General features: G+C 33.8%; 1 protein-coding gene across 3 annotated transcripts in view; it reads right to left on the bottom strand.

Annotated features, from left to right (window-relative positions):
* The window catches only part of RALGPS2 (Ral GEF with PH domain and SH3 binding motif 2), a 308,189-nt gene that overhangs the window by 70,424 nt on the left and 214,757 nt on the right, over nt 1-23,008 (bottom strand). For all 3 annotated transcript variants that reach the window (XM_057507909.1, XM_036916777.2, XM_036916775.2), the window contains 4 exons: nt 22,094-22,177; nt 13,333-13,422; nt 8,925-9,017; nt 734-860 (listed from right to left, as the gene is read on the bottom strand). In XM_057507909.1, the coding sequence (XP_057363892.1) occupies nt 734-860; nt 8,925-9,017; nt 13,333-13,422; nt 22,094-22,177 (394 nt within the window). The remainder of the gene's footprint in view (nt 1-733; nt 861-8,924; nt 9,018-13,332; nt 13,423-22,093; nt 22,178-23,008) is intronic.

Genomic DNA, 23,008 nt, shown 5'->3' with positions numbered 1-23,008 from the left:
GTAGGACTGTGGTTAATATTTTTTCTTTTTCCTATCTCCAGCCTTTTTCAAGTTTTCTGTAATAAACCTGTTGTTCTTCTTACATTGGAAAAAACATTATTTTTTCTTGGGTTTTAGGACTGTGGTTGATATTTTTTCTTTTTCCTATCTCCTGCCTTTTTCAAGTTTTCTAAAATAAATCTGTTGTTCTTACACTGGAAAAAAAACCCAACTTATTTCATCCAGGAAAACAGTAATACCAACATTCATCAAGACTACATTTCATAATTTACCCTAAAATATCTGCTAACATGAACTCATGATGTTGAAAATAAATTCCATAAATCTTTTGATCAATTTCTTTAATGTTAAATATTTTTACAGCATTAAACTTCATTAGTTTAAAATTAAACTTCACAGTATAAAAATTAAACTTCATTGCAAGGTACTGTTGAGTTCTTCAAAAGCATTACTAATATATAAAATAACTAAAACATACTGTTTTACCATATGGTCCATCTTTAAGAAAAAATGATAGTCTATGAAAAAACTTTAATGGCAAAGGGTAATTTAACATGAAAATACAGTCCAGGCAAGAAGGTTACATATCCCTTTAGTCAATTTTTAAACTTAGCAATCTTGCAGAAATTTCTTTAAAGGACACATACACTTTTAAAATAGCTTGAATTTTATATAAATTACTGATTAAGACACATCAACAACTAGGCAAAATGAACACAGTGACATAACTCACCTAAATAGGGAATGCAAGGTGTCATCTTTAAGCTACTTATATAGTCTCTGAGTCTTTTGTAGTTATCTTCTTTACTCATTACATATTCTAGTTTTTCAAAGGTAGTTTTGTCTTTTCGACTTAATAACTAAAAAACAAACAGAAAAGCCTAAGTTATTTCCAAATCTCTTTTATAATAACAAAGACTGGAAGTTGTATTTACTGAAAATTTGAATTTGAATTTCAAAGCCATGCCTTCTTGAATTTTATTTTGGTAGTATATAAATAAAACAAAATCAGACATGTCTACTAAGAGTATAAACCCAAACCCATTCTTTAAAATATAATATCCTTGTATGTACATAAAATTATTAGCTTAGTAAGAAGTAAATTATAATACATTATTTCTCATTTTCACTACTTTAAATGGGTAAGCAATTTTGTTGATCATTTCCCTAATTAAAAATATGTGGTCATATTCAGTTCAGATGTCCAAATATTTTACTATACTGTTCCCTGGCCTTCTCAAATATAAAGATCATTCTTGCACAATCATTAAAAAATAAATACTGAATTTCATGACTGAAGTAAAAATTTTTCTGGACAAGTCTAACTCTGCCTAGTCCTGATAATAACTATAAAATTGTGATTCACATTTTTGGATTTCTGACAGGATGTTTTTTCTTTGATCCCTTTGATCAGTGCAGTATTGCATGCAATTGAGTAATTAATGAAACTGTTTTAAGAGGCCTGAGCGGTACATCTGCAGCGAGTGCCCTTTGAGAAAAATGGATATAATCAAGGGGAATAAAGAGAAAGCAAGGGCAGTCACCCAAAATAATCTTAAGAAATAATAATAAAAAAAACCTTAAATAGTCCAAAGACTCTGGTAAAAAGACATAATTTTCTTTAAGCATATATTTTCTTTAAGCATATGAAGTTACTATTTCATTACAATGTAATAAAAGTTCACTATTTATATCATAAAATATTAGTGTTATTTTATAGCATGCAAAACACTTCCACCTAAAAAATTCTCATCTAATTTTCCTATGAGGTTAACAGAAAAGTCCAAGGATTAATTTAGAGATGAGGAGACTGAGATACAAAGGTATCACAAGGTTAGCAAGAAGCAGAAAGTACTAATAACTCTCTGTCATCCACTCACAAAGTAGTATAGGTCCCTGATTTTCAGGGCCTCAGTCTGGTCCTGGACATAGAGTTCTGTGATACTTAATCCACTACTCTTTATAGTATTTTAAGTAGTGATATGTATAAAAATAACTTTTAATTTGGAATTTTCATAATAAATAACCAGATTGAATCCTTTTAGCAGAGAGGTAGCAGAGAAGGGCAGCAGAGACTTGTTTTGAGAAGACTATTTAGAGGAAGAATATGGATAAAAGAATTAAGCAGATAGGTATTTTCAACAGTGGACAGAATTAGGCAGATGTTAAAATAGGCCAATAGTGGACAGAAACTCATCCCAAAGCTGTAACTAAGAAGTCTTGATCTTCTTTTCCTCCTCTTCAAATCTTTTTTTGGTGTTCCCAACATTACCCCTACAATGTTATTTCACTATATTTCTCCCTCTGAAAGGGGGGAAGGAAGTACCTCACAAGGTTCTAACTCTGAATGTCTGAGGCACCATACTCTTCCTCTGGCCAAGAGCATGAAAGCTGGGTGCACAGCTCTTCAAGCTTTCACTGGGTGAATGTGGGAAATCAAATGTTCCTGGCCTTATCTCTACACCATCTTCCCATAACAATCTGCTTTGGGAAAATTTGGATGAATCCCTGCTCATGTCAGTCACCATAAGAAATTGAAGATTCCCAAATTACCTCTTGTCACCTTGATTTGCATCCCCATGCAACATGAATAAATGTGTTTATCTGCATAAGTAATTTATTTTAGACCTTGGGCGCAGATTAATTACAATCCTTTCTTCATGACACTCAATTATCATTAGTCCCTAATGTGACTTTTCTTGTTAATTTTTATAATGAATACACATGCATCTACCTTTTTATCTAAGAACCACATGCCAACCACACACATCTACCTATGTGCTCCTTCCAGATCCAATTCCTTTGACTGTCTTTACGAGGTAACCAGTACCATTCACATTCCCTTTGTAAATGTAAGGGTTCCCTTTTCTCCATATCCTTGCAAACACTTGTTATTTCTTGTCTTTTCAGTATTAGCCATTCTGATTGGTGTGAGGTGATATCTCATTGTGGTTTTGATTTGCATTTCCTCGATGTTTAGTAATGTCGAGCATCTTTTCATTGTCTTTTGGCTATCCGTATACCTCTTTGAGAAAATTTCTGTTCAGGTCCTCTGCCCATTTTTCAGTAAAATCGATCATTTTATTTTTTTGGTGTTAAGTTCTTTATATATTTTGAGTTCTTTCTACATTTTGGATATAAACCCTTGCTGGATATATCATTCACAATTACCTTCTCCCATTCAACAGGTTGCCCTTTTGTTTTGTTGATGAGGAGGAGGTAGGGAGGAAGGGTGAAATAAGTGAAGGGGATAAAGAAGTAAAAACTTCCAACTATAAAATAAGTAAGTCATGGGGATGAAAAGTACAGTATGATGAATATAGTCAACAATATTGTAGTAACTCTGTATGGTGACAGGTGGTAACTACACTTAACCATGGTGAGCATTTAGTAATGTATATAATTGTTGAATCAGTATGTTGTAAACCTGAAACCAATGTAATGTTTTAGGTGTATCAACTATACTTCAATAAGAAAAAAAATTTTAAACATATCCTTAAGAAAAGAAAAAGGAACCACTATCCTGAATTTTGTGTTTATCATTCTCTTACATTTTATTTGACTTTTGACTAAAGACTATCATACCATTTATTAATCTTTGCCACCTGCTCTACTCATTCAACATTTTGACATTGAAATTTCATCCAAAATGTATGAAGCTGTAGTTCACTCATTTTCACTGCTTCTAAATGTGTATTTTCTCTCATATTAAGTACCATTATGATGCTCACTTATGTTTTTACTTTTGGCTTTCTAAGAGTTCTTTATTTCGGATACAAATTGTTAATCAGTTATAACTGCTGCACATATCTTCCCCCACTCTAGGGCTTCTTTTCAATTTTCTTTAAGATATCTTTTGAAGAACATAAATTATTAGTTTAATGTGGCAAAACTAATCCATCTTTATCCACCCTCCTTCTTTTTCATTATCTGAGCTTTTTGTTTCTTATCTAAAATATCCTTACCAGTCCAAAGCTGCAAATCTATTCATGCCAAGTCAGAGAGAGATTCAGCTTTTTTCTTCAAAAAGCTTTAAAGTCTTGCATTTCACATTTAAGTCCTTAGCCACCTGACAATGGCTTTTGTGAGTTGTGTAGGAGGTCCAATTTCATCTTTTCTACAAACTGGTAACAAATTTCCCACCTCCAACGAATAAAAAGTCCTCATTTACAATGCCACCATGGTCATGTATCAGAGTTCTATGAGTTATTTTTGGGTTCTTTATTCTTTTCTTTTGGTTCAAACGTCTAAACTTGCACTAATTGTACCTTGCCTAAATAATACAATATATCTTGGTATCTGTTATAGCACGTATCCAGGTCCCCAACCCCCATTTTCTTTTTCAAGAATGTCTTGGCTCTTCCTGAAACTTTCATTTCCATGTAAATTTTATAAGCAGTTTTATCCAGATCCCCAAAGTGGGATTTTGATTCAAGTTGCACATAATCTCTACATACATTTGGGGAGAACTGGCATCTTTAAGTTTTCCTATCCATGAACAAGGGATACTGCAACATCTATTAAGTTCTTTAATGACTTCCTGTAAAACTTCATAATTTTCTGCATATAGGTCTTGCACACTTTATTCCATTTATTATTTTGTTTCTCTTCTTGATATTGTAAATGATGTCCTTTCAAGTGGTATTTTCAAATTGTTGCAAATATAACTGATTTCGTATATTTGTAGTCAGTCACCTTAATAAATCCTGTTTTTAAAATTATGCTAACATATACATCGTATTTATAACTTCAAACACTTTTATGTGCACAGGCTGGTGACATTAAGCATATTCACATTATGGGCCAACCACCACCACCACCCATACATGGCCATAACTCTTTTCCATCTTCCCAAACTCAAACTCCATTCCTATGAAACAGTGACTCCTCATTTCTCCCTCCGCCCAGTCCCCGGCAACCACCTTCTACTTCCTGTCTCTGTGGATTCCACTCTCTCAGCACCTACTACAGATGGAATCATACAGTATTTGTCCTTTTGTGTCTGGCTTATTTCACCTGGCATAATGTCTTCAAGATTCATCATGATGTAGCATGTGTCAGAGTTTCCCTCTCAGGGCTGAATAATGTTCCACTGTATGCTTATACCACATTTTGTATATCCAATCATCTGTTGATGGATGTTTGGATTGTCTAGACCTTTTGGCTATGAAATATGCTATGAACATTGGTGAAAAAATGTCTGTTGAGTCCCTGCTTTCAATTATTTTGGGCATATATGGGAAATGGAATTGCTGGGTCAAAATTTTGTGTTTAATATTTTGAGGATAAATCCTAATATTTTTCATCTTTCTTCCTGACTGTGCTGGGTAGAATGTCTATGTTGAATAGAAACAGTGAAAATGGGCATCCTTTACCTTGATATTAAGGAGGGTGTTCCTAAAATTTCCCCCATTTAGGATGTTATAGATTTTTGGGCACATTTCCTTCATTGGTGTAAAAGAACCCAAAACACTCTCAAATCCTTATTCATAAAAATTTTTAGCCCAAATGGGCATGAAACCTATATGATCTCTATTACTCTTCTAACTTGACCCAATACCCTACACCCCTCGTACCTTCTGGGACTCACGGCCCACCCTCTGCAAACCCCATCCCTAACCTTGTCTTTAAGCATTCTCTTTGTCGGTACAAACCTTGTAACATGAGCCTGGGGTTGGGTTAGGTGCAATCCTTGCTCCTTGCTCTTCACAATTCCTTCCAGCTTATTATCTCACTATCTCCCACAACATCCTCCAGCTTCTATAAGTTCAAGTACTAGATCACTACTGTCCAACCAAATTTTGTAAGATGATGGAAATGTTCTAGGTCTGTGCTGGCCAATGTAATAGCCACTAGCCATGGACGACTGCTGAGCGCTTGTAAAGTCACTAGTATGACAGAAGAACTGAATTTTAAATCTTTAATTCTAATGCTTTAAATTTAATAGCCACATGTGGCTAGTGGCTACCATACTGGGGCAAGAGAGCACTGGATTATAACACTTTTGTCTCTGTCATTAACAGAGATACAAGTCATTTTTCCCATTATATTTTGAAGATTTTAGTAGTTGGAGGAAAAGAGTCCATGAACCAACATTATACTTATACCTTGGTGACTGCAATCTTTACACAAATGAATCTCAAGTGGATCCTTCCTAATGCCTACCAAACCTCTCATTCCACTCTCGTACTTTCCTAGATGACTTTTCAACCTTTCTTCTTCCTCAACCTCCAATATCTCTTCCCCATCACTCTCAACTAATAATCTCACTTCTTATGTCTTAAAACAAAGCATCAGAAGAACTTCTACAGAATCTCACTACCAAATCTACCAACTTATCTGCATCTATAACCAAATGCACCCCCTCCTCTCCTATTAAAGTGGATAAACTGTTTCTGCTCCACTAGAAGTGCTGGATCTAATTTCCTCTTGCCTGAAATCAAGGGTAACACTGGAGTACCCCCTTGTTCTCTTATCATTTTTCTCATTCTTAGACCATCGCATCAGCATATAAACATACTGTCACGGACCTCACCTCCAAGGAATGAAACAAAACTCCACAAATCTTCAGTTTCACATTCCTCTCCAGCTACTGCCAGATTTCTCTACAGCCCCTCACCCCAGCCCTTTACAGCAGAATACTCAAATGAATGCATTCTTTATACTTGGTGTCCAATTTTTTTCTCCACCATTCCCTCAAATCCAGTCTTTCACTCCACTACTGCAGTGAATCACCCTTGCTGAAGTCACCGATCCTCTCCAAGTGTCAGACCCAGTGGTCATCTCAAAGACCTCCCCTTACTCAACTCATCAGTAGCCATTTGACACAGGGGATCCCTCTGTCCTGAAACACTTTCTTTACCTGACTGTGGAATATGGCTATCAATGATATTTCCTTTGTTGATTCCTTCTAATTTTTCAATCTCTAAATGTTGGAGGTTTCCAGGGTTTTTCATCTGTGTTCATGCTTCAGGTAATGCCACTCAATCTCACATTCTAAATACTATCTTATGCTGATGATCACAAAAACATATCCCAGCTCCAACTGTTCCCTTAAACGTATATATCCTGACTCTGAACTTACTGTTCCACATGACTATTTAATAGCAAACTCAAACTTGGTATGTGTAAAATAGAGCCCTCTGCCCCTACTCCTTCTCTATACCTCTTTGAATAGTAAATAGCATATTATTTGAATTGGATGACACGTCTCTGGATTCATCTACCATTAACTACTCCCTAGCTATTCCATTCTGTCAACACTGACACCCTGGTATCCTCTACACCTTGTCAGGGTCTTTGAACTGGCTGTTACCAGTTTGGAATTCCCTTCTCCAAAATACCTAAATGAATGATTTTCTCAATTTCTCCAGGTCTCAAATCAACTGTCACTTATCAGAGGCTGTCTCACCAAGTATTGTATAAAATACTTCTCTGCTTTCTTTTCTATCTCATTCACTTGGCTTTGTTTTTCTTCAGAGTGTTCATCTCTACTTATATCATTTACTTATTTACAGTTTTACTGTAGATGTTAGCTGTGTAAGAATGGAACTTTGCCTGTAACATAGAAATGTTTTATGTCAAGCAATTAGCGCCTGGCACAGTATGGAATATTTTCAAATTTAATATAAACACCAAAAATCTTACTCAGATTAATAATGAAACTGTTACTAAATTAAAATTTTTTTTCCATGCAAATACATGAGTGAGACAATGAAAATCTATTCAAGGAAAATAAACTCGAGGGAAATGTATTTCCATTTCTAAACCACAATACAAATCAGAGTATAATTCTTCTCCCTAAAACTTCGAAGATGGAATTCATAACTATGTAATTGTAATCATTTCAAATCCCCCATGAAATTCAAATTTTAAGAAAAGAGAATAAAGCCATCATTATAAAAAAAATTTTCTTGCAGTAGGAAAACCCTTCACCCGGTGTTTCTTAATATAAATAAAATATAAAGGGGATTATAGGTTCTTCCACACTAATGTCTTTCCAAAACAGAAATCTACCTTGCTTGGTCTTCACAAGAAACTGTCTCTTCAGATACTAGTGAAAAGGAAAGGCAATTCTAGGCTGACTAAAAACAAAGTTCTATTTTGATAATATTGAAAAAGAGAAGCTTTTAAAAGCCAGTCGTGTCTGTATCACAGGACCCCTAAGAACACACTAATCCTTTGTACAAAGTGTAATAAACAAAATCACTCCTCTTTTAACATTAAAGAACAGTATTAAAAATGAACACGTTTAACTGAATCTAAAATTTTTGCCTATATGAAATCTAAATGAGAAATAACTAGAAAGTAGCTTTTACGTCACTGCGATATAAAAACACACAAATTTGCCAAAGTCAAATTCATTCCCTGACCTTTTTAAGGACCAAATGTGGTTAAAATAATATCAGAGTATAGCAACACTGTAAAATTCCATGTTAACTATCAGCTTTTTCATATTTCTAAGGAAAAAAAACTCAGTTTACTGAATAAAAAAGTAGAAATCTAACTCAGCAAATCTTACTGAAACTTACAATTTAGACCTTCTTCAAATTTTGCAGCATAATCTTTATGCAATTAAATGCAGTTTTTTTTTGCATTTACACTTTCCCATCAGTAAACATGAGACACTATATTGTCAAAGATGCTTACAGAGGTTCTACAAAAATGATTTCCTAGATGGCAGAAACCAAATGCCATGCTATAATTTATTTAACCCCCTATTACCTGACAAGCCTAATGAAACACTTGAGAGAAACATGTGTTCTCTAAATGCAATGTTCTCTGTTCAAAGAACAGAATACAAAGTAATTTTAAAATCCTTATCTTTTATCATAATATTAACCTCAGTAAGAACCACAAAGAAATGAATACATTTACTTCCAACAGGAAGTCTAACCTTTCATTAACTGAAGAAAATTACTCACCGCCCATGTTTTAGTCAATCTGAAAATTGGGGCACTCTGTAAGCCAGAAACCACTGCCATAAGTGCATGAAGGTTATTCAGCTCATACAGTTTCTGAAGATTTAAGAAACAGCGGGAAAAAAGATGAAAAATAGCATGAATATAAGAAAACTTTAGATTAACAAATATAATCTAGGCAACTGGTAGTTTTCCAGTATTTATTACTCTTATTGTTGAGATTTGTCTTTAAGAGTACGTATTATCTTTACAGTAACTTGATTTTGGCCCACAACAGAACTTCCACATTCTTACTTGGCATTGTCCCCCAACTCTGGAAACAAATATACTTGTAGTTGGAACCAAGTTATGGTTCAGTATCAAATTTCCCTTGTATGATCATGCACCCTGATTTCTAGAAAGCAGTCCTTATCCCAAAATACGAAGCTGCTGCCTTATGATCCAACTTTCAAGAATGGGTTTGTGCCCAGGATCCTGATCTGATTTCCTACTCAGTACTACCATTATTCCAGGGCTAGGTTTCAAACCTGCAGTTCTCCTCCATTTCTTGTTTCCTTTTGCCTGAACCCTTAGTTCTTCATTCATGCTGGGACATCCTCCTGGTTCCCAATACTAGCTCTTGCTTTTTACATTCACCTTGCAGAAAACTATCTATGCTAGATCCTATCAGTTTGCCAAGAGATTTACTTGACATTTATGGCTAATTCCCAGATTTTTTCATATCACCATATGCTTATATCCAATGGTCCTATGTAAAATTCAGTCATTTAGAATTGTCCTCACCCACCATCAAGAGACTCCAGGGCAAAAATGACTGTTTTGAACATTAGAATTAATGAAAGGGTGGGTTTCTGTTTCTCTAGAGAACCTTGACTAATATATCACCATAACTCAAGTCTCTAAGAATTCCCAAAAAGTTTTAAGAAATATGAACTCAAGTTAAAAAAAAAAAAGGGAAATGGAAAAATACAAGGAAACAAGAAATCACAAATGGAGAAAAACATCAGGTATTGACTTCAAATAAAATGAGGATTAAGTATGAAAACATCAGGATGCAAAATAAAAGCCAAAGAGTTTTTTAAAGATGTGAAACAAAGATTAAGAGACATAAAAGGTAGAGCAAAAATGTCATCATTATCTAACCAGTTACAGAAGGAGATGATAAAAAACAGTGGGTAGAACAATATTTGAGAAATAATGGCAGATTATTATCTTAAATTACTCAAAGACACTAATTCTTAGGGGCCAATAAGCTCAAAGAATCCAAAGTAGAATAAAAAAAAAAAAAACTCTAAGTCTGGAATAGTGTTTTTGAGAACAAGGGTAACATAAAGATGCTTTCAGACAAAATAAAACAGAGCTTTAAAAAGAAGCTTTTAAAAAATGGCACCAGAATGAATATTCATATGGAAAAAATATGAACTGGAATCCATAATTCATACATACTATATATAAAATTTATTCCAGATGAATCATTCAAGTTCCAAAAATCAAAGCTATAAAACCTTTAAAGGATAATATATGAGTTATCTTTGACATGTTCTCAGAATTAGGGTAAGACTTCTTAAATGAGATATTCTTAAGACAATAAAAATTCATTGAAGATTAATAAAATTGACTACAAAAGTTAAGAATCTCTATATCAAAAGACAATACGAAAAGAGTGATGGTAAAGCACGCTGCAAACAGGAAGATATATGCAAATCATAACAAGAGCTAACATCTAGAATTTTATATGTATGTATGTAAAACTCTTATAAAAATCAATAGAGACTGACACAAAATAGAAAATTGTGCAAAGATCATGAACAGATATTTCAGGGAGAGAAAAAACCTAAATGGCCAACAAAGAAAAAATGTTTGTTCTTATCAGATTCAATGAAAGCTACTGGCCTGTCATTTCTTTTAAGGTAATTTTTTGAAGACCAAAAATTTGCCTTTTTCTATTTCTAAGGCTTCAATCCTCACACGAGCACCAAAAAACTCACATACGAATGCTTTATAACACTAGTGTTTGTAACAGCAAAAATCTGAAAACTATCCATACTAGAATATGCTGAATAGTTTGTGGTATATGAAAACAAAAGAATACTTCACAACAGAGATATATCCCACACCATTCATTAACACTGCTGGGGCTGGTGGGGGGGGCGGGGAACAAGTTATGAATGTATCAAAGTAATTATTTACTAATTTGATTTATACAAATTTAAAAAAATATACACAAAAATGTATTTTTCATGGATATATATGCTCTTGACCTTTGAGCAATGCAGGGGTGGTTAGGGATGCCAACCCCCTGCACGGTCAAAAATCCATGCATAACTTTTGACTCTTCAAAAATATAACTGCTGACCTTGCCAATAACCACCAGTTAACACATATTTTTATAAGTTTCATATATAATATACTGTTTGTAATAAAGCAAACTAGAGGAAAGAAAATGTTTTCCAAATTGTCATATATCTCCAAAAAATTTTCCAAGATAGTTATTGAAAAACACCCACATTAAGTGGACCCACATGTTTCACACCCATGTTGTTCAAGAGTCAGTTGTATAGCAAACTATAAAGGAAAGCACACATAAAATACAGGGCAGTGGTTCCTTCTGTAGTGGGATGCCAAGGGACTGCACATGAAGGGACATATGGGAATTCTAAGTGGGCAATGGGTACATGAGTATCTACTTTATTATTCTGGTAACTTAAATATATTTTATAAATGTTATTTGTCTCTATGTGATTACTAGTTTATGCATCATTTTAGCTAGGCTGCAGTACCTGATTTATTTAATCAGATATTAATCTAGGTGTTGTTGTGAAGATATTTTGTAGATGTGGTCGACATCTATAATCAGTTAATCTAATTAAGATATTATGCTAAGTAATAATTAGACTACAATAGTAGTAATTAGACTACATCTAATCAGTGGAAACACCTTAAAAGTAAACACAGGTTTCCCAGAGAAGAAATTCTGGCTCAAGACTTGCAGCCTCAAATCTTGCCTGAGTTTCTAAGCTGTCCACCTGCCCTACTGCATTCAGACCTGCCAATTTCCCCCTGCTTCACATGTGCCAATTCCTTACATTTCTTTTATGTTTTATATATACAAAATATATAGTTATGTAAGTGTACATATATAAGTATATATTTTCTGTCTCTCTAGAGAACCCTAACTGATACGATCTACTAAAAGAAGAGAAAGTCCTGCCAGTTTTCTAACAAACTGAATACAGAAGGCAGAGTCAGAATAGATGGATTTAAGAGACAGTGCTTGGAGAAAAAAATATGAATTTAGGGCTTGGGATGAAAGCAAGCACTGTCAAAAATAACTCAAAGTCTAAGAGTCTGAACTGGAATTAAATGATTACTTAACGAGGAGGATAATGGCAGGTTTGATGGGCAAAATCTGGTGGTTTTGAGTGGAACATACATATACATTAAAAAAACTAACAAAAATACCAGAAAACCAATAACGCAAATTCAGAATCTATGGAGAAAAGTCATGAATTTCTATTAGCTAAGACCCAATATTTATCTAACATATCACAGAGTGCATTTTTTAAAATGTTATGATGTTTGCAAAATATCCAAATTTTAGAAGGCTAGCTCTGCCACCTAGAGCCACAGATTGTTAGAATACAACTGCTCCCATATGCTCAAGGAAAATGAGGAAGAGCTATGACATACAATAATGAAAGTTTTACAATAATCACAATAATTTACAATTGTAAAGATGGTATCCTCATTTTGTTCCATCTTCCTTCATTCCTAGGTGAGGTAAATTACATATTTATTACAAGAATAGTGAAGTATATATGGCTACAGTTATACCACTTTTTAGTGAACTTTATTAAACTTGGGGTTAACAGTTTTAATACCATCTTGGTATCCTTTTGTGGAATGTTCTGCTACATCTCCTCTCTAAATTCTAACTATCCTTGAAATCCATGTTTCACTTCTCTTGCTCCATTTATTAATCTATGCCCCACAATAACTACTCAATTAACATATTTGATTAAAATCCTCTTACTGTTCTTGTCTTATTCCTCACATGGCTGGCAGAGTGATCTATTTCAAAGCAAATAACTGATATGTATTCTCTACCCAATACTATCAGGTTTTCTCAAACACCTGCCAACGTTTTAGAAATATTATACTTCACCATAATCTGACCTCTGTCTACTTATCCAGTCAGATAAATCATGTAAATCAGCTCGCGTGAGAGAGGAAGATGTAGAAGAAAGCAGAGGAAGACAGGAGGCAAGCACTTAAAAAAACTGACTTTCATTAATCAATAGGCCTTATTTTGCAGCATCAATAAACAGTATATAAAGTATCATAGACAAATATTCACTCATAAACAGTGCTGAATGACTGAAATATAAAATAGAAAAACAAGTTTTCTTACCTTAGCAGTTTTAATATAGTGGCTCAAGACTTCAGCTCTGATTTTTAATGTCTGAGCATGAAGAATCTCTCTAACAACCCAAAAGCTTACCTGCAAATAAAAATTTTAAATAGTTGAATGGTAAGATTCTTCACTTACTAGGATCAAATTAATGACAAAACCTACCTGATGAACTACCTATAAATATTTACAAAACAATACTTTCTCCTTCCCTTGATCCTTGATTCACCACCAGGCCATAACCAATCTTCAGATGTTGCATACAATTCATATATACAATGACAGATGTAGATATTACATGTGTTTACACACACACACACACACACAAAATCATTATGATTTTTAATTTTTAAAAGCTAAGAAAAATTTTGAAAGAACTAAGAGAATGCAATAAAACCAGAGAGATGCAACATGAACATTAATACAATTTTTTGCATATTTTGAAACAGTTGGCAGCATTAGATAAGCTCTAATATCAGACACTGCACAATCTTTCTCTGTGACTGTGTGATCCCACATTGTCATTTATTTATGCTTGGCAGAATCGTTAAGTGTGAAGAATCCCAAGTATGGTTTTCTTGGTATGAAAAACTGAAATAAAATATCATAAAGAAAACTATGTCTAAGTCACCCTAGAATTAAGATTGTATATGTAATGCATTCTAATTCAATGATACCATCTTCAAAATTTCTTTAAAAAGCAAAAAATCATTCATCAGAAGGCAGACTTGATCTATAACATTACTAAAATGCTCTACTCTGGTAAAAATAATTTGCTTATCTAATGGTATGATGTAATACATATATAACACATTTTAATTCAGGAACTATGAAAATAAAAACAAAGCACTATCCACTGGCTGAAACTCAAATCTACAAATAGGATGTAGTTAGAAATCTCAGTGCAAAAGATAGTGCCACTGCCTTATTTTTTTCTTCACCCTCTTTTTAGTGAGAAATATTTCAGATTTCACTTACAACTTGTCAAAAAACAAAGTGCCAAAATGTACATATCTTTATGTATATTTTATAAATGTGCATGTAAACATAAAATGGATATATTTTACAAAGCCATTTTCATATCTTTTACTGCATTGGGGCTTACTAATGGCAATAATTATCCCTGATTCTAATAAAGTTCACTTCTAAAATACATCAAGTTATACTTTATATATTTTAGCAACCACCTTAGCAAGTATTACTTATGAATTCAATCTACACTGGAACATTCCCTCTGGGATCCCTAAGCTACCATACCGAAGTCCCATGTTAGAAAGGGTAAGTGCAGGTGCTCCCTAGTCAATGGTCCCAGCGAAACCAAGCACACGTGGAAATTTCAGAGACTAACACCAAGATATGGTTCAAGAAAATTACTGAACTTCATTGAAAAAAATCTTCAGCCTTAAGGCAAAAAAAGAAAGTAATTTTTAAGGAAAAGTAAGTTTAATTATCAACAGACTTTTCAACAGCAACACTCCATCAGCAAAAAAATGGAGAAATATGTCAAATGTAATCATGGAAAGAAAATTTTATACAGAAGACAGAAAAACTTTAAGAACTCAGGAATAATTGTTCCTACTGAGCCTTTCCTGATTCATCTACTGGAGAACAGGCTTCAGACAATCAAATAGAGAAACATCAACATAAGGATGGTAGTGACCATTAAATACACTTACTAACAGAACTAAGACCAAATGTGAGGGTTAAAAGAAAGTACATTATATATGCCTGCATGCTCAGGCAATATACAGTACAATTATATTAAAAAATTGAACATCTGTAAAACATGTTATTTGTTTACAGTAATATTATTGGTATTAGTATTATTCTGAGAAGACTGTTGTTTGTTATATGGGATAAAACAAATGAGCAAGTTATAGGCTACTGTATCGTGCCCTGTGTTCCTTGAAAACTGGGTGTGGAGGAAAGGATAGGTAGATGTAATACAGAAGAGATGAAGTAAAACTCTGGTTCTGAATTTGAATTAGAAAAATCAGTATGAACTCATATTTTACCTTTAAGTAGTTGTGTATGTGTATGTATTTGTATATGATATAGAGATAAACAGATATCCTAGCTGCATCTGCTGAAAAGGCCTGGAAATATAGTCACTCCGATTGCAATGTGCATCCCTAGCATCCAGCGCCCCAGAGCTTATTGAAGAGAAATTGGGTCTAGGCAGGGGGCAGGTATTGTACAAAATGAACTGCAACATCTTTGCCTACCAGATGGCAAGTAAACTATCAAACGGTCATGACTATTATTGAGGTCATGACAAAAGACATGGAGGCCAACCTCAAGAGGCTTCCACTGGCCAAAGATGGGACAATATTAGTTTCAATAAGAATAATAGTTACATTGGATGGAGACATGTATGTTTAAATTTATGAGTTCACAGTGATAATGAAAAATAAATAGCAACTTGGTCACAGTCAGAGGATGACAGAACACCAATTCATTATTCTCAAAACTGCTAAAGAAAGTGAAACATTATCCTTCTTTGCCCATAGGAAATGGACCTCAGGGTAAGCAAATACCAGATGAGGGACAATGTCTCTTTATGAAAAAGATTCCAACTGATAAATGAAAAAGAATGAAATGAGAAATCACCTTCTAACAACCTCAATTAACTACTGGCATACCTCATTTTATTGTACTTCATGAATATTCTGAAGGTTTGTGGGAACCCTGTCTTGAACAAGTCTATATCAGTGCTATTTCTCAACAGCATTTGCTCACTTCTTTCTATCTCATTTGGTCATTCTTGCAACATTTCAAATTTTTCATTATTATTATATTTGTTATGGTGATCTGTGATCATTGTTCTTTGATACTACTATTCTGATTGTTTTGAGCAACCATGAACCACACCCCTATAAGACAGAGAACTTAATGTGTGTGTTCTGACTGCTCCAACTGACCAGCATCCCCCATCTCTCTCCCTTCTCCGTGGGCCTCCCTATTTCCTGAGATACAACAATACTGAAATTAGGCCAGTTAATAACCCTACAAAAGACTCAATCGATGAGGCAAACTTCATTGTTGTCTTACTTTAAGAAATTGCTATGGCCATCCCAACCTTCAGCAGCCAGCAGCCATTGACATCAAGGCAAGACCCTCCACCAGCAAAAAGATTATGACTCGCTGGAAGCTCAGATGATGGTTTAGCAATAAAGTATTTTTTAATTTATGTATGTACATTGTTTTTAGACATAATGCTACTGCACACTTAATAGACTAAAGTACAATGTAAATATAACTTTTTTGTGCTCTGGGAAACCAAAAAATTCATTTGACTTGCATTATTGCAGTATTCACTTTATTGTGGTACTCTAAAACCTGCAGTATCTCCAAGGCATGCCTGTAATGGACCTAGACACAACTGCTAACGTCACAAAAAAGACAACCAGATATTGTGTGTTTCCTGATGGAAAAAAACAACACAACCCATACTCTTGCCATAGGTGTGAAACCCAATTGAGCCTTTGGAACCAGCAGATAATTTCCAGAAAACGCAGACCATATTATGCTACACTGAGTGCAGTCTAGACTATGGGTGATTCCACAGGTTAAAATGTCTTGTTCCTCTATAGATAAATGGTAAGGAAAAGAAAGGGGTGAAAGGAGAAACTGTGAATCAAAAAATCTTAAGTATTTAACAAACTAAAAAGCTTGCACAAGAAAATGAACGCTGTAAAAGTGTGGACAATGGTTACTGCTAGAGGAAGAGTGTGATTAAGAAGAGGCACACAGAAGGGTTTCTAAAGTAGCTGGTAAATATTTATTTTTTGACCTGGGTAGCGTTACAAGGTTATTTGTTTGACAACATTTGTTTAATAAAATTCATTAAACCATATATTTGTTTTGTGTTTTTTTGGTCTATGTTTTACTTTACAGTAATAAGAATAATAAAAATGACCTGGGAGATCTGAAAATGACAGGTGGAAAAAAAATGTGAAATTAAAATTAGGAACAGCTAGAATGAAAAGGTCCATGAAGCTAGTGATCTGTTTTTCTTGTGCACTAATATATCGAGAACAGTGTCCAGGCCACAGGAGGAGCTTAATAAATATTTGTTAAATTAAAATGAAAGCTGAAGTTATTTTATAGCATTAGCACTGCAAAGTTCAATGATACTAAAGTGTTGATAAAGATATGCAGTGATGAAACTCTTGTACTTTGCTGGGGAATGCAAGCTGGTACAACTACTTTGGAACAAAAGACACTGTCTTGTATAAAGTGTGCATATACTCTGACACAAATTCACATCTATGCACATATTTTTCAAATGCATCAGTGTCTTTCACCATTTTAGGATATTAATTTAATAAATCTAAGGGGCAATGTTTTCAACTGCTTTTTTTAGCATAAAAGATCAAAGTACATATCACCTAACACAAATAAATATTATTTCAGAAAACTTTTGTTTCAGCTCTGTGTACTGAGTTGCAATGTAAAATATTTTATCTTATTGTGGGTCACAGTCAAAAAAAATTCTGAAAACCACCTCTAGAAAAGCTCCTGCACATAGGCAGCAAAACACTTAGAATAATCACAGCAACATTCTATATAATAGCAAAAAATCAGGGAACATATCTCATGTCCACCCTTAAAAGAATGATAAATTAATTCCAGTATATTCATGCAATGAAATGCTAGACAGCAGAGAAAAATCAATGAACTACAACTCTACACATCACCATGTATACATCAAAGAAATACTCAAGTGAAAAAAGGCAACCACAAAAGAATACATATAGTCTGATAATGTGTTTAATGAAGATGAAAAACAAGCAAGATTATACAACATGTAGTTTAGGGATACAAATATGCCTGTAAGTCAATCAAGGAATTACAAGAAGAGTCAAAAAAAAATTTTTTTTAATCAACTAAAAAAGAAGAAAAGAAAAAACCCCAATTCTCAGATAATGGTCATGCCTTAAGTGAGGGTAGAGAGAAGAACATGTAAAATGATTCTACAGTTTTGTTCTATTCTACTTCTTAGCTTAGGTGGCAAATTCACCATTGTTTATTAGAATACTTCTTCATAAACATTAATCATAAGAACTTGCCCTTTTTGTAGGCTAAAAATGGCTGAACAACAATTTTATGATTCAAACAAATATTTAACACATTCTTTGAAGAAAACACTTATTCACAGGATATTTTGACTGTAGTTACTTTATTCCGGGGTTTATAATAATACAGAGGTGTTATGAAAACCTAGTATTTGCAGCCAAAACTATGATTAAGCTTTAAAGATAGCCAATTTTTTTATCATGGAAAACTTAAAATGTATACTAAACTACACAGAAAATGGTGATGAAGTCCCAGTACACATCAACCAGCCTTAACAATCAAGTTATGGCCAAGCCTTTTCACTCACACCCTCACCCTGACTTCAAATGCCCCAGTAATACTGTGAAGCAAATCAAAGACCATATATAATTGCATTTGTAAGTATTTTTAAAAGATAAGGAGTCTTTTAATAAACATAACCCAGTATCATTATCATTCCTAAAAACAATAATTCTCAATTATAAAAAATTTCCAATTATCACATCAAATTTCCAATTATCTAAAGATAACTTTTAAAAGAAACTTAGACAACTGTTCCTCCAATAAAAAAGAATCAGGACACCACTGGCCAGAAGGTATGACCAGAGGTTGTCAGAGACGTATCTAATACAGAGTGATATTACAATTATGATATAGTTAAATCACATGAGATCATACAAATATTAAAAACTTTTTCAAAGTAATTTTATAATATAGGAACATTTCATGGTATGTTAATACAACAGAGCTATAAATGATATGTACAACATGATTTCTATTAAAGTAATAAAAAATAAGAATAGAAAGATATATGTTGAAATGTTAACAATAAGTCACCTTTGGGTGGTTTTTTCCTCCCAGCTTTTCATACATTTTTACATTTTTTTCAATTTTCCTGCAATACATGTTATTATTTTGATAACCAATAAAAAGTAGTTTGCAAAGGGATGGGGGGAGTTCCATTTCTAGTAAGGTGGAATAGCTGGTAGCTTCTTCCAGAGAAGCTGTTTAAAAGCTAAGAGAAGAACCAAAAGAAAGCAGAAACTGGAGGTATGACCCTTGGAAGAAGTAAGATGCACTGCATAAGATTTATATTTATAAAGTTTGTCATCTGAGGACATTCCCCAGTTAACACAATGTGGCCCATCTAAAACTCAAACAAAAGGCCACTGTCTTTCTTTTTTACACTGAAATTACAAAATACTATTATTATTATTTTTAATTAAAGTATCATTAAATATAAAATCTTATGAAGGTTTCACATGAACAACATTGTGGTTTCAACATTCACCTGTATTATCAAGTCCTCACCCCCTCCATTGCAGTCTCTGTCTATCAAGCATAGTAAAATGCTACAAAGTCATTACTTGTCTTTTCCACGTTGTACTCAAAAGGCAACTGTCTTAATGGCTTCAAAAGTCAGAGGACAACTGGCTAGAGACTGATGGGTAAAATTCTGGAAAGGAGGGAAAGACAAAAGGGTGATGCCCAAAATCTATATAAAAATTTCATCCAAATCTCTTGCTGACCTGGGAACCGTACACGTGCAGGGAAAACTCTTAAGAAGCCCAAATGAAAACAAAACACGGAAAGAAATTATGTTTTCTCCAAAGAAAGAAAGAACTTGGATTTTGAGGCTAGCCAGGTCTACTGCCTACTAAAATAAAAATCAACATTCTGCAAAAGAAGACAACAGAACCCAGAGTCTTGATAACATATCATCCATAATGATGACTATACAATTGAAAAATTACCAGACATGCAAAAAAACAGAAAAGGTTGACTGAGGGTTAAGAGAAAAAGCATAAATAGAAACATACCCCAAGAAAATCCTTTTGTTTGCATTAGTGACAACTAAATGTTATGCAAGATCCAAAATGGTATCTTGGAACAAACAAAAAGGCTATTAGTGGAAAAACTGGAGGAATTTGAATAGGTCCTTAGTTTAGTTAATGGTATTGTATCAATGTTAATTCCCTAGCTCTAATAACCATATACTGTACTTATGTAAGATGCTAACACTGGGTGCAGCTAGGGATATATGGAAACTCTCTGAACTTTATCTTTTCTAAGTCTAAGTTGAAAGGCAGAGATTGTCAGATTGGATAAAAAAAGGGAAGACCCAACCATATGCTGTCTAGGTTTGAGACTCATTTAAAAGTAAAAATGTAGATAGGTTCCCACTAAAATGACTTTCCTAACTTCTTCTGTAATTTGCTACTTCAGATCTCCTATGACCCTATTAGGAGAAAAAAACAGTAATGGAGTGACTAATGGAGCTTTAAGATTGACTGTGATCTGGAATAAGGATAAAAGCTTTTGGTACACTGGGACATACTATGACATATTTGACAACTTCTTGGCTGAGTGCTTAAGATCTAAAGTTCACGTTCTGAGTATTGTAATATGAGGTTTTTATATGGCAAAGAAAAACTTCGTGTCACTGTGATAAAATTCTGACCACCTCACAAAAATTTTGAAAACTGCTACATAGCTTAAACAGAACTCAGTAATAAGATGTTTGTACTATGCTTCTATTAATGGTTTAAAATGATGTTTTTAAACTGTAACCAACTTCTCGTTTTGGGAATACTGTGAACTAAATAGCCCGAGAAACTATTTGCTATATACCCTAGAAATGCTGGGTTAAAGACAACAAATTCTTTTAAAAAAAGAAAAAAAAAGTATGGCTAACTTGAAAGGAAAATAAAAGATTTCTTGAGAGGACAAAAACAAAGAAGGAAATAAAGGCAAAGCAGTGGTTAAGAGGGTGCTATTGCTGCCCTTGGAGGATTTCCTCTCAATGACACAGGGGCTTGGGACTTAACACTCCTTCAAAGACTTAATACAAGGCCTCATACCTTCTACACTTCCTACTCCACTTACAGCCAAGGGATCTTCAAAGGACTATAATCTTAGAGAAAAGGTAGACTAAAATAATTCAACTGGAAGAGGAAGACAATACAAAAGGAGAAAAAGACATTTTTCATGAGAATTTGTATCTGCCCTTAACTGGACTTAGATTTAAAATTTTCAGCACAGAGAAAAGATGTTCCCCAATCAAAACATGTAACATAAAAACAGAGTCCTAAGCCTGTGATAGCCCTTGGTACCAGCAAAAGCAAACCAAAAGCCTTTCAGAAGGGGTATTCCCTCAACTTAGGCAGTAGCAAAGTCCCACAGTTAGAGTTTAAACGGTCATGAGCTCTCAATCCAAAATTACAAAATGCAGAAGAAAGCAAACCATTGTGGAGTAAGCATCAGCAGAAATAACACAGAATCAGTACCCAAAGGACCCTGGACAATAACAATAAAATAGTGAAAACAATTTAAGAAATTAAGTAATAAGAAAAAAGTAGCACTAGCATAGAAGCACACAGATTTAAAAAAACATCTGAAGAAAATTACTGAACACAAAATATAGATCTTTCAGAGAAAATCAGGCAGAATGGAACACAAAGGTATTAGATGTAATATGAAAGGTTAAGGTAAGATACAAGCAGGAAAGAATGTTAAGTTCTAACAAATATCCAATAGGAATTACAGAAGGAAAAAATAAACATCATGCAAAGAGACAGTATTTGAAGAGATATTGGCTGAAAACGTTCCAGAACTGACATAAAGAGTTAAATATTTCATAGTGAAAAATTACCTATTGAGGTACTGAATTTCAGGAAGTATCAAAATTTTATAAGCAACTTACATGATTAAATCTTCTTGTGAAGGCAACTGCATTTGGTGCAGAACTATATTTTTCTTTTTTATTCCATCCACAACTTGAAAGCTCCTGGAAAATTAAGTTGAAAATTAAATATAAATTCATGAAATAGCCCAGTTTTCACATTATAGTAAGGGTTTTAATATGTTAGAGGAAGTCGTGCCCTTTCCTATAACTGTTTTATTTAATAGGAGCATATCTAATATCACAACCATTCAGATAAGTAACCAAAGTGAGTTTTATTAGTAGAATATAAGAAGGCAAGATAACTTGTCTATAAACCATAGATAACTATATTCCATGGCAGATTGGGGGGTTCTTCTCTGAAGAGATTTGAATCACAAGAGCAAAGTGGTGGGGCTTGTGAATCACACAACGTAAGTTGAGTGCCCGACAACACAGAGTGAAGTCTACTAGTTGTCAAGCCCCATTTAGTGACTTGGAGCTTCCAAATGGCTTTCCAGCACCTCACTCTATAAGTTGACAATCAACAACCCCAGGCGTCCGAGAAACCTCTCACAGAAGGGTTCTTGATTCCCAACAAGGTCTATCAATAGAATCCAAAGGGTCCAAGAACTTGGATGTAAAAAAAAATTTAAATATATTTTACACTAACCTCTGACTGAAATGACATTTCTTTTCATTACAAATGTGGGCTACAACTTACAGAAGAATTGGCATATACATGTGATTTTGTTACTAATAAAAATGAGATTATTTTCTGTCACATTACAGTTGGTACAGATACCACAAAAATATCATTTACACTGATTACTACTTTGAAATTATGATCTCATCACCTCTAGACCTTAACATCATAACCAGAAGCACATATGTTGTTATATAACAGTTTAAAAATATTTTGATTAAGTGTATTCTACTGGAACTGATTTCCTTTGA

The sequence above is a fragment of the Manis pentadactyla genome, chromosome 9 (genome assembly GCF_030020395.1).
Source record: "Manis pentadactyla isolate mManPen7 chromosome 9, mManPen7.hap1, whole genome shotgun sequence".
Lineage (NCBI taxonomy): Eukaryota > Metazoa > Chordata > Mammalia > Pholidota > Manidae > Manis > Manis pentadactyla.
The sequence above is the reverse complement of the archived record's forward strand: the minus strand, read 5'-3'. Positions and strand labels throughout refer to the sequence as shown.